The sequence below is a fragment of the Vidua macroura genome, chromosome 13 (genome assembly GCF_024509145.1).
Source record: "Vidua macroura isolate BioBank_ID:100142 chromosome 13, ASM2450914v1, whole genome shotgun sequence".
NCBI classification, from domain to species: domain Eukaryota; kingdom Metazoa; phylum Chordata; class Aves; order Passeriformes; family Viduidae; genus Vidua; species Vidua macroura.
Window position 1 is genome coordinate 16,015,448 of NC_071583.1, and position 18,791 is coordinate 16,034,238.

Genomic DNA, 18,791 nt, shown 5'->3' on the forward strand with positions numbered 1-18,791 from the left:
TTTATACCGTCCTCGGGGTGATACTGAAGTGCGTTTGTTATGTTGTTCAGGTTGGGACACGTTATTTTTGTGGTTGCCTTTCCTCACGGCTCTGTAATTTTGTTAGGCTGTCCCCCCGAGGCAGGCATGAAAGAAATGGGTGTGTGCAGAAGCTTCAGAGCTGTTATCACACTGAGTGTCCTGCACTGGGGTGAGGAGCTGGAGAGGCAGCACGGTGCTCAGGAGAGTTATCTGACTGCCTGTGCCTTTGGCCTGCAGAGATAGGCGAGCACAAGTGTGGGGAGGGGGAAACACCACTGCAGATGAGAGAGGGGCCAAACAGAAAATGAAGGAAGATTAAGGAAGCATCAGTCTAAATCCACTTACTAGTGAAAAATCAGTAATAATTCCCCTTTTAAGATGAAAATGGTAAACATAAGCAATGGAGTTAAGGTGTTTCTTTTTGGTTTTGCATAAAATTCACATGCAAATTTTCTTTACCTTGTTAGGATGTCTTTTCATTTACCGACACACCTCCATCCTGCATCCCAAGTTGCCTCCAAGTGATATAGTTGTCTCCAAGTTCACTTAGAGTAAACTTCAAGTTTTCTGTCTGGGCAGCTGGTTTCAGACCCACACTGGCAACATCAGAATTACAACTATGTTGGCTCTGCTTGGGCATCACCTGATGCTTTAAAACTTCAGTTAATAAAGTACAACTTCAGAATTGCTTATAGAAATTAAGCCACATGAAAGAAAGGCTGGTTTGTTGGTGTGGGTTTTTTAGACAAGGAGTATTGCATGCTTATCTGCAGGTGATGATGTCTCCTGCAATGAGGAAACTCGGCAGGATGCCTGGTATCCCTTCCTTCACGTGTGTGTGTGGTGACTCAGAACAAGGACTGGGTTACTTTGGTCTGAGGCCAGACCCCTACTGCTTCTCCAATGCTAGGCTGTCACAGCTGAGGGCAAACACAAGAGAAAAGCGTATCACTGTTGGTGCAATGCTGGGGAAAATTCCTTTTCTTCCGGGGAACTGTCAAAGATCCAGCTCCTTGTGCAGCCCCTAGAGCTGAACGGCTTCTCGAGGTGCCATAGTGCAGGTGTTGGGTCTGTGGAGATGGAAGTCACCTGTGTCACCTTCTGGACAGTACTTAATCCTTATTAACTCTCTATGATTTCATCTGGAGTATTAACGACTAATTTGCCTTATCTTCTAAGGACCTCAAGTGACTTTACATAACTGTGGCCTTTTCTACATTAGCAAACTTTGTTGTCCACTGCAAAGAGCATGAAGGAGTGGGATGATGTGTGGGTACTCAGAGCCACCATGTCCCTGTGCTGTTCTGTAGCAGAGCATTTGTCACTGACACGGATGGCACAGCTCAAAACTGGGTTGAGTTAACTCTGCTTTTGGTCACCAACTGCTTCCAGCTTGAAGCAAGGGCCACTGGAGTTGTTTGAGAATTTCTCTGAAAGAAATATCGTACAATTCTGAGCCCTGGGATAGGAGAGAGGCCCTTTGTTTCATCTGCTCTCCCCGTGAAACATCTTTTAGTCACAGTTTCTCGGCTTAGTGAAACATTATCCCTGTTTTATTAAAAAAAAAAAAAAAAAAGCAAAAAAGATTTTTTTGCAGCTGGCGTGAAGCAGCAGGTAGTGAGGCACAGCCAGAAATGGAGCTCAGAGGGCTGGGCACTGCAGCAGCTCACCCTCCTGTCCTTGGCCAGAAAAACAAAGAAAATCCAACAAAACCACCCATCTGCAAGGATTCCTTACAGCTTGATGTTGGTGAAAAGGTTCAGAGTGACCCCCCTGCCCCACTGGGCAGCGAGATGTGGCTCAGTGTCAGCCAGAAACCTCCACTCCTTCTGGCAGAACAAAAGGTGCCGAGCAGCAGCGGTGCAGGCAGCCTGTAACCCTGCCCTGCTGCTGGCAGAGCCTCACGGGGCACCAAACAGCCCTTTCTGCCTGTGCTTTTTCTCTTCTGCTTTTTCTCCTCTGCTTATCCTCCTCCACAGCATTTTTTCCAAGGTGGGAAGGCACACCTTGGCCTTTGTGTGCAGCAGCTGCCTCCCACAAAAGCTGTACTGCAGGGTCCTAACTGTGCAGAGGACTTCAGTGTTCCTAAAAACAAAGCACATTAAATCACTGATAAACCAGTGCAAGTATTAACAGCTAAACTTGCTAGAAATCTTGGGTTTTGATCAAGATCTGTGTAGCCAACCACTAATGAGGTTGTTGAGATTTTGTCCAAATTGGTGAGGTGAAGTTAATTTGGCAAGTGGAACTAGGAACAGATTCATGAGGGGAAAAAAATAAATCTGATAATTCATTTGCATTTAGGAGAACTCAGCAGGAGAGAAGCCTGTTCAAGGTAAACTCACAGTTTCTGCCTGGGATGTTTGACCCTTGCTTGTTCTTGGATAAACTGAGCAAGCAGGGTCATCCATTTGGAAAATGTTTGACTTAGTCCTGTGCCTTTCTCAAAAATAATTAAATTGGAAAAATTGCTGCACTTACAAGCCTTGGAAAATATTTTTCCCTGCATGTGGCTTTGTGGTTTCAAAGAACTGAAGAGAAGGCCACAAAAAATACATTTTTCCTTCAGCTGCTTGGCAAGGGAAATCATCTGATGGGGCTTATCAGAGCAACATGGCTGGGGCAGGCCTGCACTGCCTGGGGACACCAATCCTATTGACTGTGTTTTTCACAGGTCACATTCCTCCTGCTCTAATGTGAGCCAGTAAGTTTTACCTCTGGATGACAATAATTTAAAGATGAGTAAATCAACTGGATTTTTGTTCCTCAGCTTCATTGGGAGGTTTCAGCTGTTGGGTGCTTTGTTAAATTCCTTGGAAAATGGCCACGTGCAGGATTGCACTGCATTCAGTTCAGCCAGATAACACAATTCTTTCTTAAAGATATATTTCCAATCTTTACCCAAACTGTATGTGTGCAGGAGAAGAATAAAAGGAAGAAACCAACAGGTGAACCAGCAAGCAAAAGTTAATACAATTATTCATGTAGTCACCTTGTGGTCATGCTGTACCTTTTTTTCCCTTTCTCTGAACTGTTTCTTTTGTCTAGACTATAAGATCTTTAAAAATCAGGTATGTCCTTGTCCTGAAGCATAGGAGCATGTTAAGGTACCCCAAGACTGGAGACTTAAGATGTTTGGGAAGCCTTGAGAATTCTCATCTCCAGTCTGGTCAGACCCCAAGAGCTTGCCTGGCCTTTCTCAGGCTCTTTGGGAGAGGCAAATCTTGTTATGTGCATTGCTGGAGTGCTTGTTGCGCTATTTTTACGCTGCTCAGTTTTTGTATGTGCAGCTGTAGTCAAGTGTTGCTTCTTGATCCCAGACAACTGAGATTTTCCATAACCTTTGACTAAGAAAAAATGTATCTTTAATCACAGCTCCCCTTCACAACAGGCAGCATGTAAGAAGATTATATAAATATTATATTAAGCACATTTTTTGGCAAATTGCTTGCATTGGTGTTGCATTTCTTTCCACCAGTGTCTGGGTGATAGAAGAAATAAATGATGAGCTTGGGCCATAATGGAAATGAATACTCTGGTGTGTGTCTCTTCTAACCTGGGGATTCCTCATCAATTAACTGCCTTGTTAAAATAACTCTTACATCAATTTATCTACCAAGAACCCAGATCAGGGCATTTTAAAGATTAATCCCCTTACTCTTGGTTATTGGTAGGTATTTTGTGATAAACCTGCATAGGTAGAAATAATTTTTCCTTGCTTAGAAAACAAAGATAAGGTGCTTATTTTTTTTTTTAGCTGGCAGAAAATTAGCATTCATACTATGCCTTCTAGTCATAACTGAAGTGGAAAATGTTTCATGACTCTTCTGACCAATATCATGAAGATTAGCTTCAAGTACATTTTGGTGGCTATTCTTCTTGGGCTCACCTGGTTTCAGACACTGATGGGACAGATTTTCAAGTTATTTCATTCAATCTGAATGCAATTACTGATTCAACAAATTCTATCAGTGGATGAACAAGTGTTAATCCATGAAATAAAAAGCAACGTAGGTGTTTGTCCACGTGAATAAATGCAGCATGGATTTATAACAGAGAATCTGTTTCATCCAACTGATTTTGGTAGAGTGGCAGAGATGCAGAGAGGAAAGGGTACCTTTGGAGGGCTCTTCTGTTCTAGGCCAGTGACTGTGAAGAGTCACTTGAGCCCCAGGAGCTGATTTATGCAGCCAGGGAGAGCAGACCCACATTCAAGGGTCACCACCTCCACTATTTTATAAGAGGAAAATACGATTCAACAGAGGCCACCCTCTTTCCCAGCTGCCTGGAGGACAAGGAAGCAAACACCTACCTGTGTGTTTGCTCTGCCGATGATTTGCACAGCACACACTCCCCAGGGCACGCCGGCTGCTTGTGGTCAGACATCCTCGGGGGTTCTGCATGGGGCACCGTGGGGGACTGAGGGATTCACAGCCTGCCCCACTGCCCTTGCTGGGCTGGATGCTGCCAGTTACCCATGTCCTCTTACTCTCCTTACAGATTTGTTGCTATGGTGAGAGAAGCCAAGCCTTAAATATTGAACTCCCTTCCTGTTATCTCAGCTGGTATCTGCTGTGTGCAGGTATCACTTGGTGTGTATTAAAACAAATAAGATAATAAAGAATATATGCTTTGCACTGTGGGCAGGTTCTGCCTCCAAAATTTTGGGTTGCTTTTTTTCCCCTGCTTCAATTCTAACTTGGTTTGTTTTTGCTGAAACTAACCTTGAACTCTGCCCAACAGCACAGAGGATTACAACTGTTTATGTCTTAATTGGGGAATTGGACCAGTAACCTGTCAAATCAAATTTTTCCTCTTGAGAAGTTACAGTGAAATGCAGGACAGTTCCCACAAAATGTTTTGCTATATTGTTTGGTGTTTGCTTGAAGTCTGCACCAGCAGATTAGAGCAGGGTTTGGAGCACTATATGGCTTTGTGCTTAACATGTTACTGGAGGAAAATGAGTTTCCAAGGTGTTTTATACAGTGCAAGCCAGCGGCTTCACTGGAAGCACTCCCAGGACCTCACTCTGACCCTCCTCGGGCTGTTGATAACGCTCCTGCTGATTTACTAATGCCAGCACAGGACACTGATCAGCCTGTTCTAAAGCCCCAGGGTGGAAAATAATTAGGAGGGAAGCTGCTGCCAAATCAGAGCTGCGGAGATGCTGCAAACAGGACAAGTGTTCTGCCCCTGACAGTCCCAGCAGCAGTGATAAACACAAACTGGACTTTCCTCAAGCAGAAAACGTGGAAGCCCTTGCACCCCACACACCAGCCCTGCCTCAGGCTGGCCTGGAGCACTCCAGAAGGAGCTGCTGCTGCACCCACATTCTTGTGGTAAAGTCCTGCTCTGCTGCCCAGCCCCAGGAATGGCAGATTTAAAAAGTTCTGGAACAAAGCGGGACACGTTCTCAAGCGCAGAGGCATTTTTATTTGTAGAACATAAAGCAAGGTCTGCTGTTTGTGCTGGATGTTTAAACACTCGCTGGGAGCCCACAAACGGTGCTTCGGGGCTTACTTTTGTTTTTTTCAAGTAACTTCTGAAATTGCAATCTGATGAATCAGAGGAATGAAGGCTGATATTCCTGCTAGTTCTCGGAAACAAGGGATGTCAGGTCCAGGGCAGTAGCAGAGTCTGTGGCTCCTGACCACTACTTTAGATCTTTCTTAAATATGGTTTGTTTTTTATAAATCTTTTCACATCTTTTCTAGAAATACCTGAGCACGGGAAAAGGTTTGGAGTGGGTGATTTTCAGACAAAACAGAGATACAGAGATACAAAGGCAGTGTAAGAAAGAGCCACTTTCTCTTTAGGTAACTGGTAGCTTGAAAACTTTGTGTTCAAGTCGGTGCTGCTCCAAGTGACCCTGAGGGGGGTGGGGATAGAGTCTTGCATTCAAGCTCTGGAAATTATTTCTGCAGGAGCTGATGTTTGACTTTTGAAACAATAATCAGAAGTGAACTTTGACATTGCACGTGGAAAAGAAGTGGCAAGTTTTAGTTAAAAGCATTAATAGGAGAGCAATGAAGCCTTGTGCACACCCTCAATGCTACTGGCATATGGGGGATGCTTTATTCAAAGCCACTGAAACCTCTGCTGCTCTGGGTAGCCCCTCAAGCTGCTCAAGTGTCATTGGAGGCAGTTTCTGTGCTGCTGCCTCCTCCTCCTCCTGGTCTCATGTTTCTCTGAGGTACCTCTGAGTCCCCTTAGCTGCTCCTGCTGGCTGAGCCGCTCACCTGGAAGCTTTGGGCACAGCAGAGCAGTGTGAGTTCGGGAGTTAGGGGGGACTTTCTGCAGCTGCAGCCAAACAGAGTGACCAAAACCTGCCCCGGGCTGGCGGAGCACCCAGCCCTCCTCTCTGCCTTTAAGCTGCCGTGTGTTTGCACGCCCACAAAGCAACCTGAGCTCTGAGTGACCAGCCCTGTGTGCCACAAGCCTCGGCTGCAATGCGAATGGAATAAAGGGCATTTTAAAGACTCACATGCCATCTCTTTAATTTCAAGACATAGAGTTGCTGTGATCTGCTTTTGGGAAGGTTTTATTTCTTCCAAGAGAGGTTTGTACTTGTGTATCAGGAGAAGCTCAGCATCCAGCTGGAAGAGATGCAGAAGTGGTCTGGAAGGACCTGTTCACATACTCCCAATTTTAGTTTTATGGCTTCAGTCCGGATCTTTGGATGAAGTGAAATACAGCAGCAAATGATAGCTAGTGGTGTCCTAAAACAATTTCTGGAGTCTCAAAATACATCACCTCCTTGGTCATCTAACCATAGGTGTGGGCTGTTAATCCAAGACAAAACTGAATACAATGTCTTACTGTCAGACTAAACTGATTTCTGACAACCTGGGAAATATCTCTCTCTACAGATTCTGAGTATTTTAGTCAGGGAAACAAGGCAGATGAGAACTTTTCTTATTAGGCAAATAACAGGCCACTGATTTCCTGTTTGTATCTGAAAAGCCTGTGAATTGCTTGGAAGGGCTTCCTTCCATCTGTTTTTTTGCAAGATTTAAGCTACACCTTACCCTTCAGCTGAACTAATGTCCTGGTTACATCAAAGCATTTAAAGGCTCCTCACTACAAGTATCTTCATTCTGGATTGCAAAATTGTCATTCTATCTTCAGAGCACTCAGCAGTTCAATTCTCTCTGCTTGGGACAGTTAACTATGGTAAATACTAGGATTATTTGTGGAGATATGAGCCTTAAGCAACGTAGACAGAAAATAATGAGCCATAGAAATGAAAAACCTGGCAATGGAAGAACAGTTCTAAGTGACAGTCTTCCCTCATTTCTTAGAGCAGCACGTGGAAAAAGCCTAGAAATTGATTTAGTGTGAAGCCTGTAATGCAGTGGACAAGCAAGCTCTGCACACAGCAGGTTTGTCAGTCACCCAGAGCATGGAAAACAGGAGCTGCTGTGACAGCACCGTGAGCACATCCCACCGAGAGGCAGAAATGTGACCCACACAAAGGCCCGTGCCTGGATTGCTGCTGGCTGCTCTCCAGCACGCCCCAGCCGAGCGTGGGCTGGCTCCAGCAGGCTGGGTTTGCACAGCTCCACACATGGACAGGTTTTCAGACCTGGAAAAAACAACCCAGCAGATGTTCAGTGCTTCCACGTTGTCTGCTGGCACCACATGCAGTGCCTTTCTAGTCTCCATTCCTCAGAGTGAAGCAAGACAAGCTAAATTACATGAAATCCAGTGTCTTGGGTGGTTTTAGATACAGTGTGAGGGGCAAGGACAGAAGAGCTACAATAAGTAGGATGAATAAAGCAAATCCTCTTACACATTCAAAGCTATTATTTGAAAGTGGCAAACTGCATTCATGCCTAAGTTTGCATTACTTCAATAACAAGACAAGGAGCTGTTTCAAGAAATAAGGGAAGTCTGTCACTTCCCAGCCTTACTTTTCTTTAAGAAAAGCCACAAACTCACACCTGGAGACAGGGTTTCTGCAGGGCTTCAGTGGCTTCTGACAGTGCCAGAGCTTCTGCAGCTCCTGAGGAAATGGAGAGGTCTCTTTCCTGATGCCCACCTCAGTGCTTAGTTTGGTTAATGGATTGAGATAATACTGTCCAGGAGAACCTCAGACCAGCCCCCAGTTAGGCACCAGTAGCTGAATACTTGAAGCATATTAAATTACCTGAAGTTACAAGCACACAGCTCTGATCCCTTCCAGGCATAAGGAGGACTTGAAATTCATGGTAATTTTCTTTGTGTGAATAGCAAGGTGAACTTTGCTTTCCATTTCAGCATTTAATACAGGGCAAATATCAAATTTCCTGCAGCTTGGGAGGAGCGTGTTTGAGTGCTCATTTAAGTTAAATCACATTTCACATACGAAAAATACTAAGATAATATTGTTTCCAGTATTAACATACAACATCTACCAAGCTATCTCTATAAGAATTAAATAAAACTATTAATTCTGGGCCAAAATCCAATTATGACTAATTTTTTCAGGGGCCCCCAGCTTATCAAAGAGCTTGGAAATAACACAGTGTATGTTTCTGAAAGCTGTGACTAGGGAATCCAAAGGCCTAATTATGTTTCCAGTTGTATCTTCTCAGATCCTCCTCAATGTAATAAGAAGAAGTGAACATAAGAAATTTAGTACCTCTGCAATAGTTTACACCAACCAGCTTAAAAATTAAGGGTGCAGCTTTGTAAGTCCCCAGTACACACAGAGTGCCATGCAGTGCAGTCCCCAAAAGGAGAGATTACCTGAATTCAAGCCTAAAATCAGAGAAATGAGCATGTGATTTCCCCACCCTAAGATGAACATCCAGAGGAAGATGCCAACATCTTTATCTCAGCTGGGCCAGGGTTTCATGCCTTCTCCCAGCTGCTTTGAAATAGGTGCAGTTATGTCTGTGGCCTGGGTTACAGAAATCAGTGGTTTTGCATATCATTTGTGGGCTTAACTGCTTTGCATATGGTTATCCAGGGGAAAATCAAAGTGGAGGTATTGGTTTCAGGCCACTCCTCTGTGCACAGTGAGTGGTTGGAGCACACCCTCCTCAACTACAGCCACACAATCACATCTTCTCGCCCCCTTTGCCTCCACTCTTTGGCCATTCCCCATCATTCTTCCATTTCTCATCCTCTTCCCCCATCATACCCTCTTTCCCATAAATTTTCTTTTTTCCTTGTGGTTTCTCTGAGGCATTACCTCCCAAGCTCCCAGCCCAAAGGACAGCCCTTGGCAGCATCACAAGGCAGCACTGGTGTTGCAGGAGAACCCTGCCACCCCAAAATGTGCTGCAGCAGAAGACAAGGAGACACTTGCTGGTGCTTTCTGGTTTTATTAAGAGTCCCACAGTAAGGTTCTCAATCCCATGGCAAGGGTGCTGAGGGTCCTGTCTGCCCCAGTGTCCTCAGGGTGAGAGGATTGCGTGGGGGGGGTCACTTGGCAAAGCCTCGGTTGTCACAGCGGGGTCCCTGCCACTTGTCATAGCACTGGCAGCTGAACTCCTTGGCCAGTTTGGAGATGTCCTCCCCAGGCTCCAGGCTCTGAGCCACCAGCCAGGGCTTGCCAGCATGCAGGTCGATGGTGAAGCGGGAGGGGTCCAGGTGGAGGTAGCCCTGCTGCTTGTCCTGGCGCACGCAGCGGCCCCGGCCGGAGCACAGGGTCTGGCTGCACAGGTCAGCACTGGCCGTCACATTGACAATGTAGTGGCCCAGGGGCCCCTCCACGTAGTCCTTCAGCCTCAGGCACATCTCCTGCAATGGCATTCAGTGTCACAGCCCTGCACAGCTGAGGGACTGGGGGGTCCCTGCCGACAGGGACACAATGCCACCGTCTGCACTCACCTTGGAGGTGCTGTAGTCCAGCCCGCCCCAGAGGATGATGCCAGCAGCACCCTGAGCCGCGCTCTCCCCGATGGTGTTCATCAGGTCCTCCTGCACCCACGGGGAGAGGAGAAGTCAGCACAGAGCCCCCACATAGCCCCAGCAGAGATAAAGACTCCTTGGTGCCAACCCATCAGTCCAAGAGGTGCCCCCTATCCCCACATCCCCATCACCTGGGAAAGGAAGTCCAGAGTGCGCTCGAAGGCGATCTGGGTGTAGGGCAGGACGGGGATGCCACCGTCAAGGATTCCCTGCTGGACAGCAAAAGCCTCGGCCACGCGGTGCCGGACATAGGCAAGAACCTTGTTGGTGCCATTGAGGCAGAGGGGCAGGTAGATGCTGGGGTAGAGTGCCCGACTGCCCCTCCAGAGCCAGGACAGATTCTTGTTCCTCTGGTGTTCCACATCTGGGCACGTCCCGTTGTAGGGCAGGCTATCAAAGTCATTGTTGTAGCAGTCAGGGAAACCATAGAAGCCCCAGTAGGCACTGGGACGGAGGCTCTTGCCCAGCCACAGGGTCTTGTTCATGAAATCGCAGGCGCTCTTCTCAAACTGCTGCTTGGCCATCTCCTTCACCTCCTTGGGAGGCCACTGCGGGTGCTGCTGCTGCACCAGCTCCTCCGACTTCTGCCGGTAGATCTCCATGGAGTCCCAGTTGCGGATCCACAGTGGGCGCCACTTCTCCCAGTCGATGACAGCCAGCCCACTGTAGTCAGGGCTGGGCATGGTCACCTTGATGTCCTGGGTGGCCTGGTGGATGTGAGCCTCCAGGCTGGCATTTTGGGGGAGCCCCCCATTCACTGACACCCCCTCAGATGTGTAGTAGGGGAAGAGACCTATCTTGTCGCTGTAGAAGAGGGTGATGTCCTGCCCGGTGAAGGACTGCTGGTCATTGGCCAAGACATCAAAGACCTCCAGGCTGAGGGTGACATTGTACTTCTCGGCGCAGCGCTCAGTGGGGATGTTCCAGATGGTGACAAAGGGGCGGTTGACGAGGACAGGACCAGGCCCTCCAGCGTGGGTCAGGGCAGGCAGGAGCAGCAGGAGGACCCAGCAGGACCACGCTGATGCCATGATGCTGGTGTGCTCAGCGTGAGTCCTGGAGCTGCCTGGGGAGAGCTGAGACCTTGAAGCTTTTATCCCCAAGTCAGGACCGGCATTAATCCACACCTCCGTTCCCAAGCGGTGCCGGTCACCCAGGGTCACCTCTTCCACCTCCTCAAAGTCCCCGAATTTATCAGCAGCTGGAGCCCAGCAGAGCGGCCCCGGAGTGGGACAGCAGCGTCAGCCGCGCGTAATGAGCGGCGGCGGCGGGCTCGGCTGGGAAGGAATGCGCAGAGTCAACATCCCATGACTGGCCGGCGATGAGTGCGCTGGAAAGACAAAACAGACACGGACGGGGCGGGGGGACGAAGGTCACGGTGATGGACGCGGGCTGCGCCGGGCGGGCGCCGCTCGCCGAGTGGAGAGCGACAGCCATTCCCTGGCGAGAGGAGGGCACTGCCGGGAGAGAGCTCACGGCACCGGGCAGGACCCGGCGCGACACAGCCCGCGGTGGCAGGGGACACTCCCGTGTGGGCACTGCAGCCACAGGAGGGCACGGCCCGGGGACACTCACGCCTGGGGCCAGGAGGCACAGAAAGGCACGGCCTGGGGACACCCCCAACACAGGACAGCAGCCACAGAGAGCGCAGCACGGGGACTCTCACCGCAGCCAAGGCGCGTGGGCAGGGAGGTGGCTGTGCCACGCGGGGCCGCTCCATGCCCACGGGCACCCTTCAGGACAGGGCAGTGGCCGGAGACGCTGCACGGGCACAGGCGGAGCAGGGCAGTGTCGGGGACAAGGAGCCACGCGAGGGCACCGCTGGGGGACACTCGTGGCGCGGGACAGCGGAGCTCAGGGGCGGGCGCGGCCCAGGGGTATCCCCGGCCCCGCGGGGCTGAACCTACCCTCGGCCGTGGCGCACAGCACGGTGTCCCCACGCGGCGATCCCGGTCCCGGGATCCAGCCCCGCGTCCCGGACAGTGCCCGGGGCAGGGCCACGCGGGGAATCCCGCTGGGGGCGGGGCCGGGGCGGGGCCGCACGCAGCCTCCACGTGGGTGGCCCGGCCGTGGCTGCCCACGGGCTCCGGCCCCACGGGGCCCCTCCAGCCCCTTCCCCGAGCGGCTCCGGCTCCGCGGGGCAGTTCCCAGCACAGCAGAGCTTTCCCCGAGCTGCACAGCAACACACAGCGCTTCCGGCCGCCCCATCCCGGCGGTTGTGTCGGCCAGTTGAGTGACCCGTGCCCGCCTCGCCCCAAATCAGCCCACACCTCTCAGTCTGACCCAGCTTTATTCGAGGTAAAGCACTTCAGTGTGGGGCAGCACACGGGGGATCAGCACCACGCAGCACCCGCTCCCCACCCCCGTGTCCCTCTTGCCCCCATCCCTCTCCTTACAACAGGAGAGGGGTCCCCCTTCTCCCCCCTTCCCCATGAAGGGCACCTGCACTGCAGCAGGGTGGGTAGAGATGGGGCAACCGCAGAGCTCTTCTCCCACACCACCACAGTGAGGGACAGCCCTCCATAATTAGCTGCCTCCCAGGCAGGGTAGGGATATCTTAAATAGGCTCCTCCTACACCACCAGTCAAAGGGGCAGCAGCTCAGTCCAGGGGCGGGTAGCACCAGCTTGCAAGCAGCAACAGCACCCCAAGTCCCAGCGGTACCAAAGGGCCAGGGGCATCGCTGCGGGGGCCAGCGCGTGTCTGGCAGCCACTGCCCTGCCAGCCCTGGTAGCAGTGGCAGTGAAAGTGGGTCCGTAGGAAGAGTATGTCAGCAGAGGAGAGCTGGCCCTCAGCCCAGAAGAGGGGGCGCTCGGGGTGGTCAGCATCCCGGCGCCGCAGCTGGAAGTTGGTAGAGTTGAGGTGGAGGAAGACATCGGCATGGCTGTCCTGGCGCAGGCAGCGACCCCGGCCCTGGCACAGCGTCGTGCTGCAGAGCTCTGCTGCTGTCGTGACATTCACAACGTAGCGTCCCAGGTCCCCCTCCAGGTAGTTTTTCATGAACTGGCACAACTCCTAGGGAAAGGGAAGCACCAGGGTGTCACCCAGGGAGAACTAACTCAGATGGAGAGGACAGCTCAGCCACTGGTCCTCCCCTGAGGCAGGTGATCTCTCCACCCATCCCACACTGACCCCAAACTTACCCGGTTTCTGGTGTCAACTGCATCACCCCACAAAATGGCCCCAGCTGCACCCAGTGCTGCGCTCTCTCCGATGGTGGAGATCAGGTCCGCCTGTGGGGACACGGTCTGGTTAGCGCCCACAGAGCCATGCAGCACCCACAGCCCCAGCACAGGGTGCTCCAAAGTGTCCACTGCAGGATCAGGGATCCAATCCCTGCTCCAGGGAAAAGGGATTGTCCCAACAACTTGGGGACAAGGCTTCCCAATACTGCCCTCCTCCTCAGGGGCTAAGCCAGCACACACCCCAGGGTTCCAGCTGCCAGGACCTGAGTCCTGCAGTACAGGCACTTCCCTGGAGATAATCACTATTGGTGCCAGTCCTGCTGCCAGACATCCCATCCATAAGGGAAACAATTTGTGGCAACCCATCATCCAGCCCAGACAGGGGTTGAGCTGGAGGTCCTAGGAAAGGAGGCCCCCCTCTTGCTCCCTGGGGCCAGCTGCCAGCCCCGTGCCAAATGGTGCTGCTTCCCACCACATGGAAACAGTCAAACCATGGGGTGCCAGTAACACCATGAGTGCCAACACCAGCCCCCAGAGCCACCCTGCTCCATGGGAGCAAGGTGCAGCACACAGGCAGAGGAACGAGCTCAGCTGACCCCAAAGCCCAGATGCCCAGGGCTTGGAATGAGGAAGTCTCAGTAGTACAGCCCTACCTGGCTGAGCACATTCAGCTTGCGGATGTAGGTGGGCCGGGTGTAGACAAAGACAGGTAGGGAGTAGTCATCGTGGTGCTTCTGCGAGATGCGCATGGCCTCCATCACCCGCGCCCGCACAAACTTGCGGCTGTTAGGAGTGGAGTCCAGGAGCGGGTCGAGGTAGATGGAGGGGTAGAGCGCCATGCTCTCCTTCCAGAGCCACTTCAGCTGGTCATTGCGAGACTTCTCCACATCTGGGCACTGCCCGGTGTAGCTCTCCTTGTTCTTGCTGTAGTCGTGGTTGTAGCAGTCAGGGAAGAGGTAGAACCCCCAGAGCTGTTTGGGTCGGAAGCTCTTGGCCTTGCGCAGGGTTCTCACCATGAACTCCTGGGCAGCCGACTCGAACTCAAACGCTGCCTGCTTGTTCACCTTCTCAGGGGGCCAGGTGGGCTGACGCTGTAACACCAGTTCCTGGGACGCCTCCCGGTAGATATCCTTGGGCTTCCAGTTGCGAGCCCAGACGGGCCGCCACTCCTCCCAGTCGATGACGGCCAGCCCTTCTTTGGTGGATGAGCGGATGTACTTATCGATGCCCTCCTGGAGGCGGGCGAGGTGCTCGGACAGGCTGCTGTTTTGGGGGACACCACCATTGACGGCCACACCTTGATGGGTGTAGTAGGGGTAGAGTCCCAGGCGTTCCTTGTAGAAAATGGTGAGGTTCTGCCCCACGAAGCCCTCGTTGGGGGAGGCGTACAGGTCGAAGATGCTGAAGTCGAACGACACCTGGAAGCGGGGCTTGCAGTCCTGGGTGGGCACATTCCAAGCCACCAGGAAGGGCCGGCGGGTGAGATGGGGGGCGGCCGACGGCTTCTCGGGGGGCTGCCGGGCCAAGGCCAGCAGAGCCAGCCAGGGAACAGCCACCGCCGCCGCGCAGCCCCCGCGCATCCTGCCCGACAGGACCTGGAGGCGGCGGGAGAACAGAGTCAGAAAGGGGGGCCGGCAGGAGGGGGTGCAGGCAGGGGCCGATCTGCCCGCACCCCCCAAGGCAGACCCTGATCCAAGTCCCCTCCCGGGGCAGAGAGCTCCCGGGGAGTGCGGGCAGAGCCCCGGGGCGAGGGCTGGTTCTCGGGAATCCCGGTCCCAAGCGGCTTCGCCCGCTCGTGCTCCCCCGGGTGCCGGCGCGGCGCTGCCTTTGTTCGAGCCGGGCAGACAAAGCGCCGGGGCGCGGCCCCCGACGGCCCCGCTCCGCTCCCGCTCCCCGCGCGGCTCTCACCGCGCCTCAGGCCATCCCCCGCCGCCGGCTCCTCAAGCACCGCCGCCGCCCCCCCGCCGCCGCTTTTAAACCTTCCGGCACGCACCACCCGCGGGGGCGCCGGCCCCGCCCCCGCGCCCCGCCCGCGCCGCGCCGGGCTGGTGGCACCGACCATCGCGGGGCCCCGGGCTCCGAACGGCGGCGAAGCCCCGCCGCACACACACACCTCCGTGGGGCCGCGGTACCGGGCACCGGGCACCGGGGAGTCATCCCCCTGTCCCGCCGCGATTGGTACGGCCCGGGAGGACCCGCCCCCCCACGCGGCGGAAGGGGGCGGGGCGGGGCCGCGGTTGGGGCCGGCAGGGGGCGCCACGGTCGGCGGGGGGAGCGCGGGGCTGGGGCGGCCGAGGGGCCGGGGGGCCCCAAACCGCGGTGACCGCGGGACGGGACCGTCCCCAGCGGGCTGCTGGGGGTGGTGTCAGGGGTGCTGCTGTCCCCTGGGGAGTGGTTGTATCCCCAGGGTCGTGGTCACTCCAAAACCATAGTGACCCCAGACTGGTGGTGACCCCAGGGCGGTGGTGTTCCCAGGATCATCATCACTCCAAAGTGGGGACTCTGGAATGGTGGTGACCCCAGAATGGTGTGCCAGGATCATGTTGTCCCTAAAAAGCTAGTGATCCTACAATGGTGGTGACTCCAGAGTGCTGGCAAGGCAGAATGCTGGTGTCCTCAAGGTGGTGGTGACACCAGAAGAGCAGTGTCCCTGCAACAGCAGTGTCCCCAGGATGGTGGTGACCCCAGGGCGGTGCTGTGCCGGACAGGACATCCTGTGCAGGGCTAAAGCAATCGGTGCTGCTGACTCAGCCACGGCCCCGTGGGTTTCCTGCCTGGAGAGGACAAAGGGGGGCCACGGGTGTAACTGGGCTGGAGGGGCTTCCTTCCCAGAGCACTGCTGAGGCTCCAGCCGGTCTCCTCTGGCAGGCAACAGGACAGGCAGGGCTCAGGGACCAGCCATGTGGCAGTCCCCATGTGCTGCCTGTCCCCAGCCGGCTCTGGCCAGGGCTGGCCCCATTGGGCTGAGGGCCATGGGGGTGCCACCGCGCAGGAAGCGCCGGACTGCGAGGGTGTGTCGGGGCTGACAGGGGAAGGAAGCGGGATTGAATCTACGGAAGTGCTCCCCAGCCACCCACCAGCTCCCTAAGGAGCAGGCAGGAGCACCAAGCCCAGCATTGTTCGGTGTCAGCTCCTGGTGCCTCACCAAGCCCTGGCCGCAGGCACCCGCAGCTGGCTCCAGTTAGTGGCACCACTTAGGTGTCAGCTTTTGTGGTGAAGCTCCCACCGAGAGGGTGACAGCCCTGCTAGGGATGGGCACTGCATCCAGGCCAGCCACTCCAAATCCAGGCTGCACCCCAGAGCTCAGCCTGGCCTGCAGGCAATGCCAGGCACTGGCTGGGAGAGGGGCTGGGAAGGTCAGCCGCTGGCCGGGCGTTGGCTGCCAAAACCCTTGGGAGAGATTGTGGGGAGCCAAGAAGTCCCAGCGCTGCAGGCGCTGCCCTTCCCCTCTGGGCAGTAAACAGGCTCCCTTCGCCAGCAGCTAAAATTTTCCATCCTCCACATGCGAAGGTATCCAGCCCCACCGGCAGTGGGGTGGCCGGAGGGGTCACAGATTTCCACTGCTGGGAGGGCTGGGAGTCCTCAATGTGACGCAAATTCTCACTGTTGTCCCCTCAGTGGGAGCATCACCTGACTCGCTTTCCCTCCTTCCTTCCCACAGGGAGGAATTGCTTTTGGGAAGGGGCAGCTGGGCAGATCCAGCCTCCCCTTGCCCTACCGAGCAAGAGATCATTCCAAGTCATTCCCAGAGCGTAGAGGAGTGCGGGATGGCAGCAGCAGGCAGTGACCAGGGTGAGCTGACCAGGGTGAGCTGCACCAGGCAGGCAGCAGGAGAATGGGAATCCCTCACGGATGGCAGATAAAGATAACGGGGCGTGAGTCATAGCCACTCGTGCCAGACAGGTCCGGGCAAGGTGTCAGAGGAGGTCAGCTTGGGAATGGAGCAGCCATGAAGCCAGAAGGGGACGTCAGCATCTGCCTTTGCCCTGGGCTGGGGCTCTGGGCATGGCCCTGCCCCACTGGCAGCAGGAGGGGACTGTGGTGGCCCTGGCAGACACAAAGATGGTCACGCAGCCACAGAGCCACAGCCACCACCTTGTGTAATCTCGCCAGGCTGTACCACCCTGCGCAGCCACCCGGTCCCTTTCTAAACCACCAGGATCCCTCCATCCCTCCTGGGGCTGGGGTCCCTATGGATAAATGCGCCAGAGCCTCATCCCCCCGACGCTGGAGGGCTGGCACCACACTCTGTACCACTCACTCTCATGACAGCTTTCATCAGCGGCTCATTTCCGAGCCGGCTTGCACGGAGGAAATGATGAGAAGTGACAGTGGCTGCAGGAAAACACTTGCAGGGCTGTCGGGGACAGGACGTGGGGAACAAAGTGAGATCACACTTGCCCCACGGACAGCCGGCAATGCTCGGGGGACGGGCGGCATCCCGGCACAGGGTCACGCCGGCTCCAGAACGTCAGGCCCCCGTGATTAATGAGGCACTGATTTGGCAGGCGAGGAAGGAGCGGACAGGCGGATCCTCCCCCCCGCGGGGCTCGGGCGGAGCCATGGGAAGAGTAGCTTGAGGCTAGGCTGCTGCGAGCCCCGGCTCCTCACACCTCCATCCCCACAAGGGACGGGAGAGAGGCCTGAGCTCCAGCCCTCGGGAATGAACAAGGAAATTACATATATTTGACATTACTTATACATTTAAAAGCTGTTATGGCAGCTACAAGTAGAGTCACAGCCTGACACAGCCACCAATTCCTGCCAGTCCCGTGTGCCAACTGGAGAACCTGGAAACGGCTGTGACTCGGGGGACCTTCACCATCAGCTCGGCCACACGTGCACAAGCACCCCCTTCCCGAAAAAACGGGGGGCTCGAAGTCCACCTTCCCTCAGGTACATCTGCCTTCCCCATTAAGACAGCTCTGGGACTTGTGGGCTCTACAAATAATTTTATTGAAATTTAACAAAAGTGGACAGATGCACTGGGAGGAAGGACCAGAAGTAGTGTACATTTCCCAAACCCATGGGTCCTACCCACACGCTAGAGGAGCAAGGAGCCTAGTGTCGGTGAGTACGATTTGGCTACACATCCACACGGGAAAGCACAATGTTGCACAGAAATTGTAAAAAAAAAAAATTAGAATTAAAAGGAAAACTTTTGTGGTTTTTTTTTTTTTTTCTTTTTGCTTGCTCCAACACCACAGTGGACACAGATACTATTTACAGTGACCTTCACATTTTTAAGATCCCTCCAGGTGCTCCCAAGGCCCTGCTGGTACAGGATTGCTGGGGTCCTGGGGGCTGGCTGCTGTGGGGACCAGCCTGGGAAGAAGCGGGGCAGGATGCAGCTTGTTGGCAACCTGCAGAGGTTCTGCCACTCTGGTGACACTGAGGGGATAGAAGGGGGAGAAGGCATGGGTTTTGGGGACGCATGTTTAATACGCTGGGGGAAGGATGGGCAGCCTATCAGAAAGGACAAAAGCATCCTTGCTAAGCTGGTCACAGTCTCTGCCCCCTCCCCTGGGTTTGGGCCATGCCTTGATAGCAGATTTTTGGCTGGTAGCCAGGTGAGGGGCTCCCCACTGGGGCAGGCAAAGAGCACCAACGCCCTCCCCACTCCTCCTCCTCCTTCCCCCCATGCCCAAGGCAGGGTCAGTGCAGCTTCCCATGCCCTCAAACAGCA

The 18,791-nt window shown here is 54.0% G+C and overlaps 2 protein-coding genes across 3 annotated transcripts; both read right to left on the bottom strand.

The window, feature by feature from the left end:
* Positions 1 to 9,316: 9,316 nt before the first annotated feature.
* HYAL1 (hyaluronidase 1) lies at positions 9,317 to 12,121 on the bottom strand. The gene is made up of 4 exons (XM_053989581.1): positions 11,829 to 12,121; positions 10,053 to 11,251; positions 9,841 to 9,930; positions 9,317 to 9,750 (listed from the first exon to the last, which is right to left on the bottom strand). The coding sequence occupies exons 2-4, from the start codon at positions 10,950 to 10,952 to the stop codon at positions 9,433 to 9,435; spliced, it is 1,308 nt and encodes a 435-aa protein (XP_053845556.1). The 5' UTR covers positions 10,953 to 11,251; positions 11,829 to 12,121; the 3' UTR covers positions 9,317 to 9,432.
* Positions 12,122 to 12,311: 190 nt separating this feature from the next.
* On the bottom strand, positions 12,312 to 15,260 carry HYAL2 (hyaluronidase 2). Of its 2 annotated transcripts, none has more exons than XM_053989580.1 (4): positions 15,219 to 15,260; positions 13,759 to 14,700; positions 13,064 to 13,153; positions 12,312 to 12,935 (listed from the first exon to the last, which is right to left on the bottom strand). In XM_053989580.1, exons 2-4 carry the CDS (start codon positions 14,683 to 14,685, stop codon positions 12,522 to 12,524), a joined length of 1,431 nt encoding a protein of 476 aa, XP_053845555.1. In that variant the 5' UTR covers positions 14,686 to 14,700; positions 15,219 to 15,260; the 3' UTR covers positions 12,312 to 12,521. The 2 variants fall into 2 exon arrangements, with proteins under 2 accessions (XP_053845555.1, XP_053845554.1); XM_053989579.1 differs by lacking the exon at positions 15,219 to 15,260 and adding an exon at positions 15,014 to 15,060.
* Positions 15,261 to 18,791: the final 3,531 nt, after the last annotated feature.

Coding starts and splice junctions, on each gene's coding strand:
- HYAL2 (XM_053989580.1), bottom strand. CDS start 14,685: ATGCGCGGGGGCTGCGCGGCGGCGGTGGCTGTTCCCTGGCTGGCTCTG. Junction 13,154..13,758: donor AGCTGAATGTGCTCAGCCAG/GTAGGGCTGTAC, acceptor GTGTCCCCACAG/GCGGACCTGATCTCCACCAT. Junction 12,936..13,063: donor CAGTTGACACCAGAAACCGG/GTAAGTTTGGGG, acceptor CCCTTTCCCTAG/GAGTTGTGCCAGTTCATGAA.
- HYAL1 (XM_053989581.1), bottom strand. CDS start 10,952: ATGGCATCAGCGTGGTCCTGCTGGGTCCTCCTGCTGCTCCTGCCTGCC. Junction 9,931..10,052: donor CTCTGGACTTCCTTTCCCAG/GTGATGGGGATG, acceptor CCGTGGGTGCAG/GAGGACCTGATGAACACCAT. Junction 9,751..9,840: donor TGGACTACAGCACCTCCAAG/GTGAGTGCAGAC, acceptor ATGCCATTGCAG/GAGATGTGCCTGAGGCTGAA.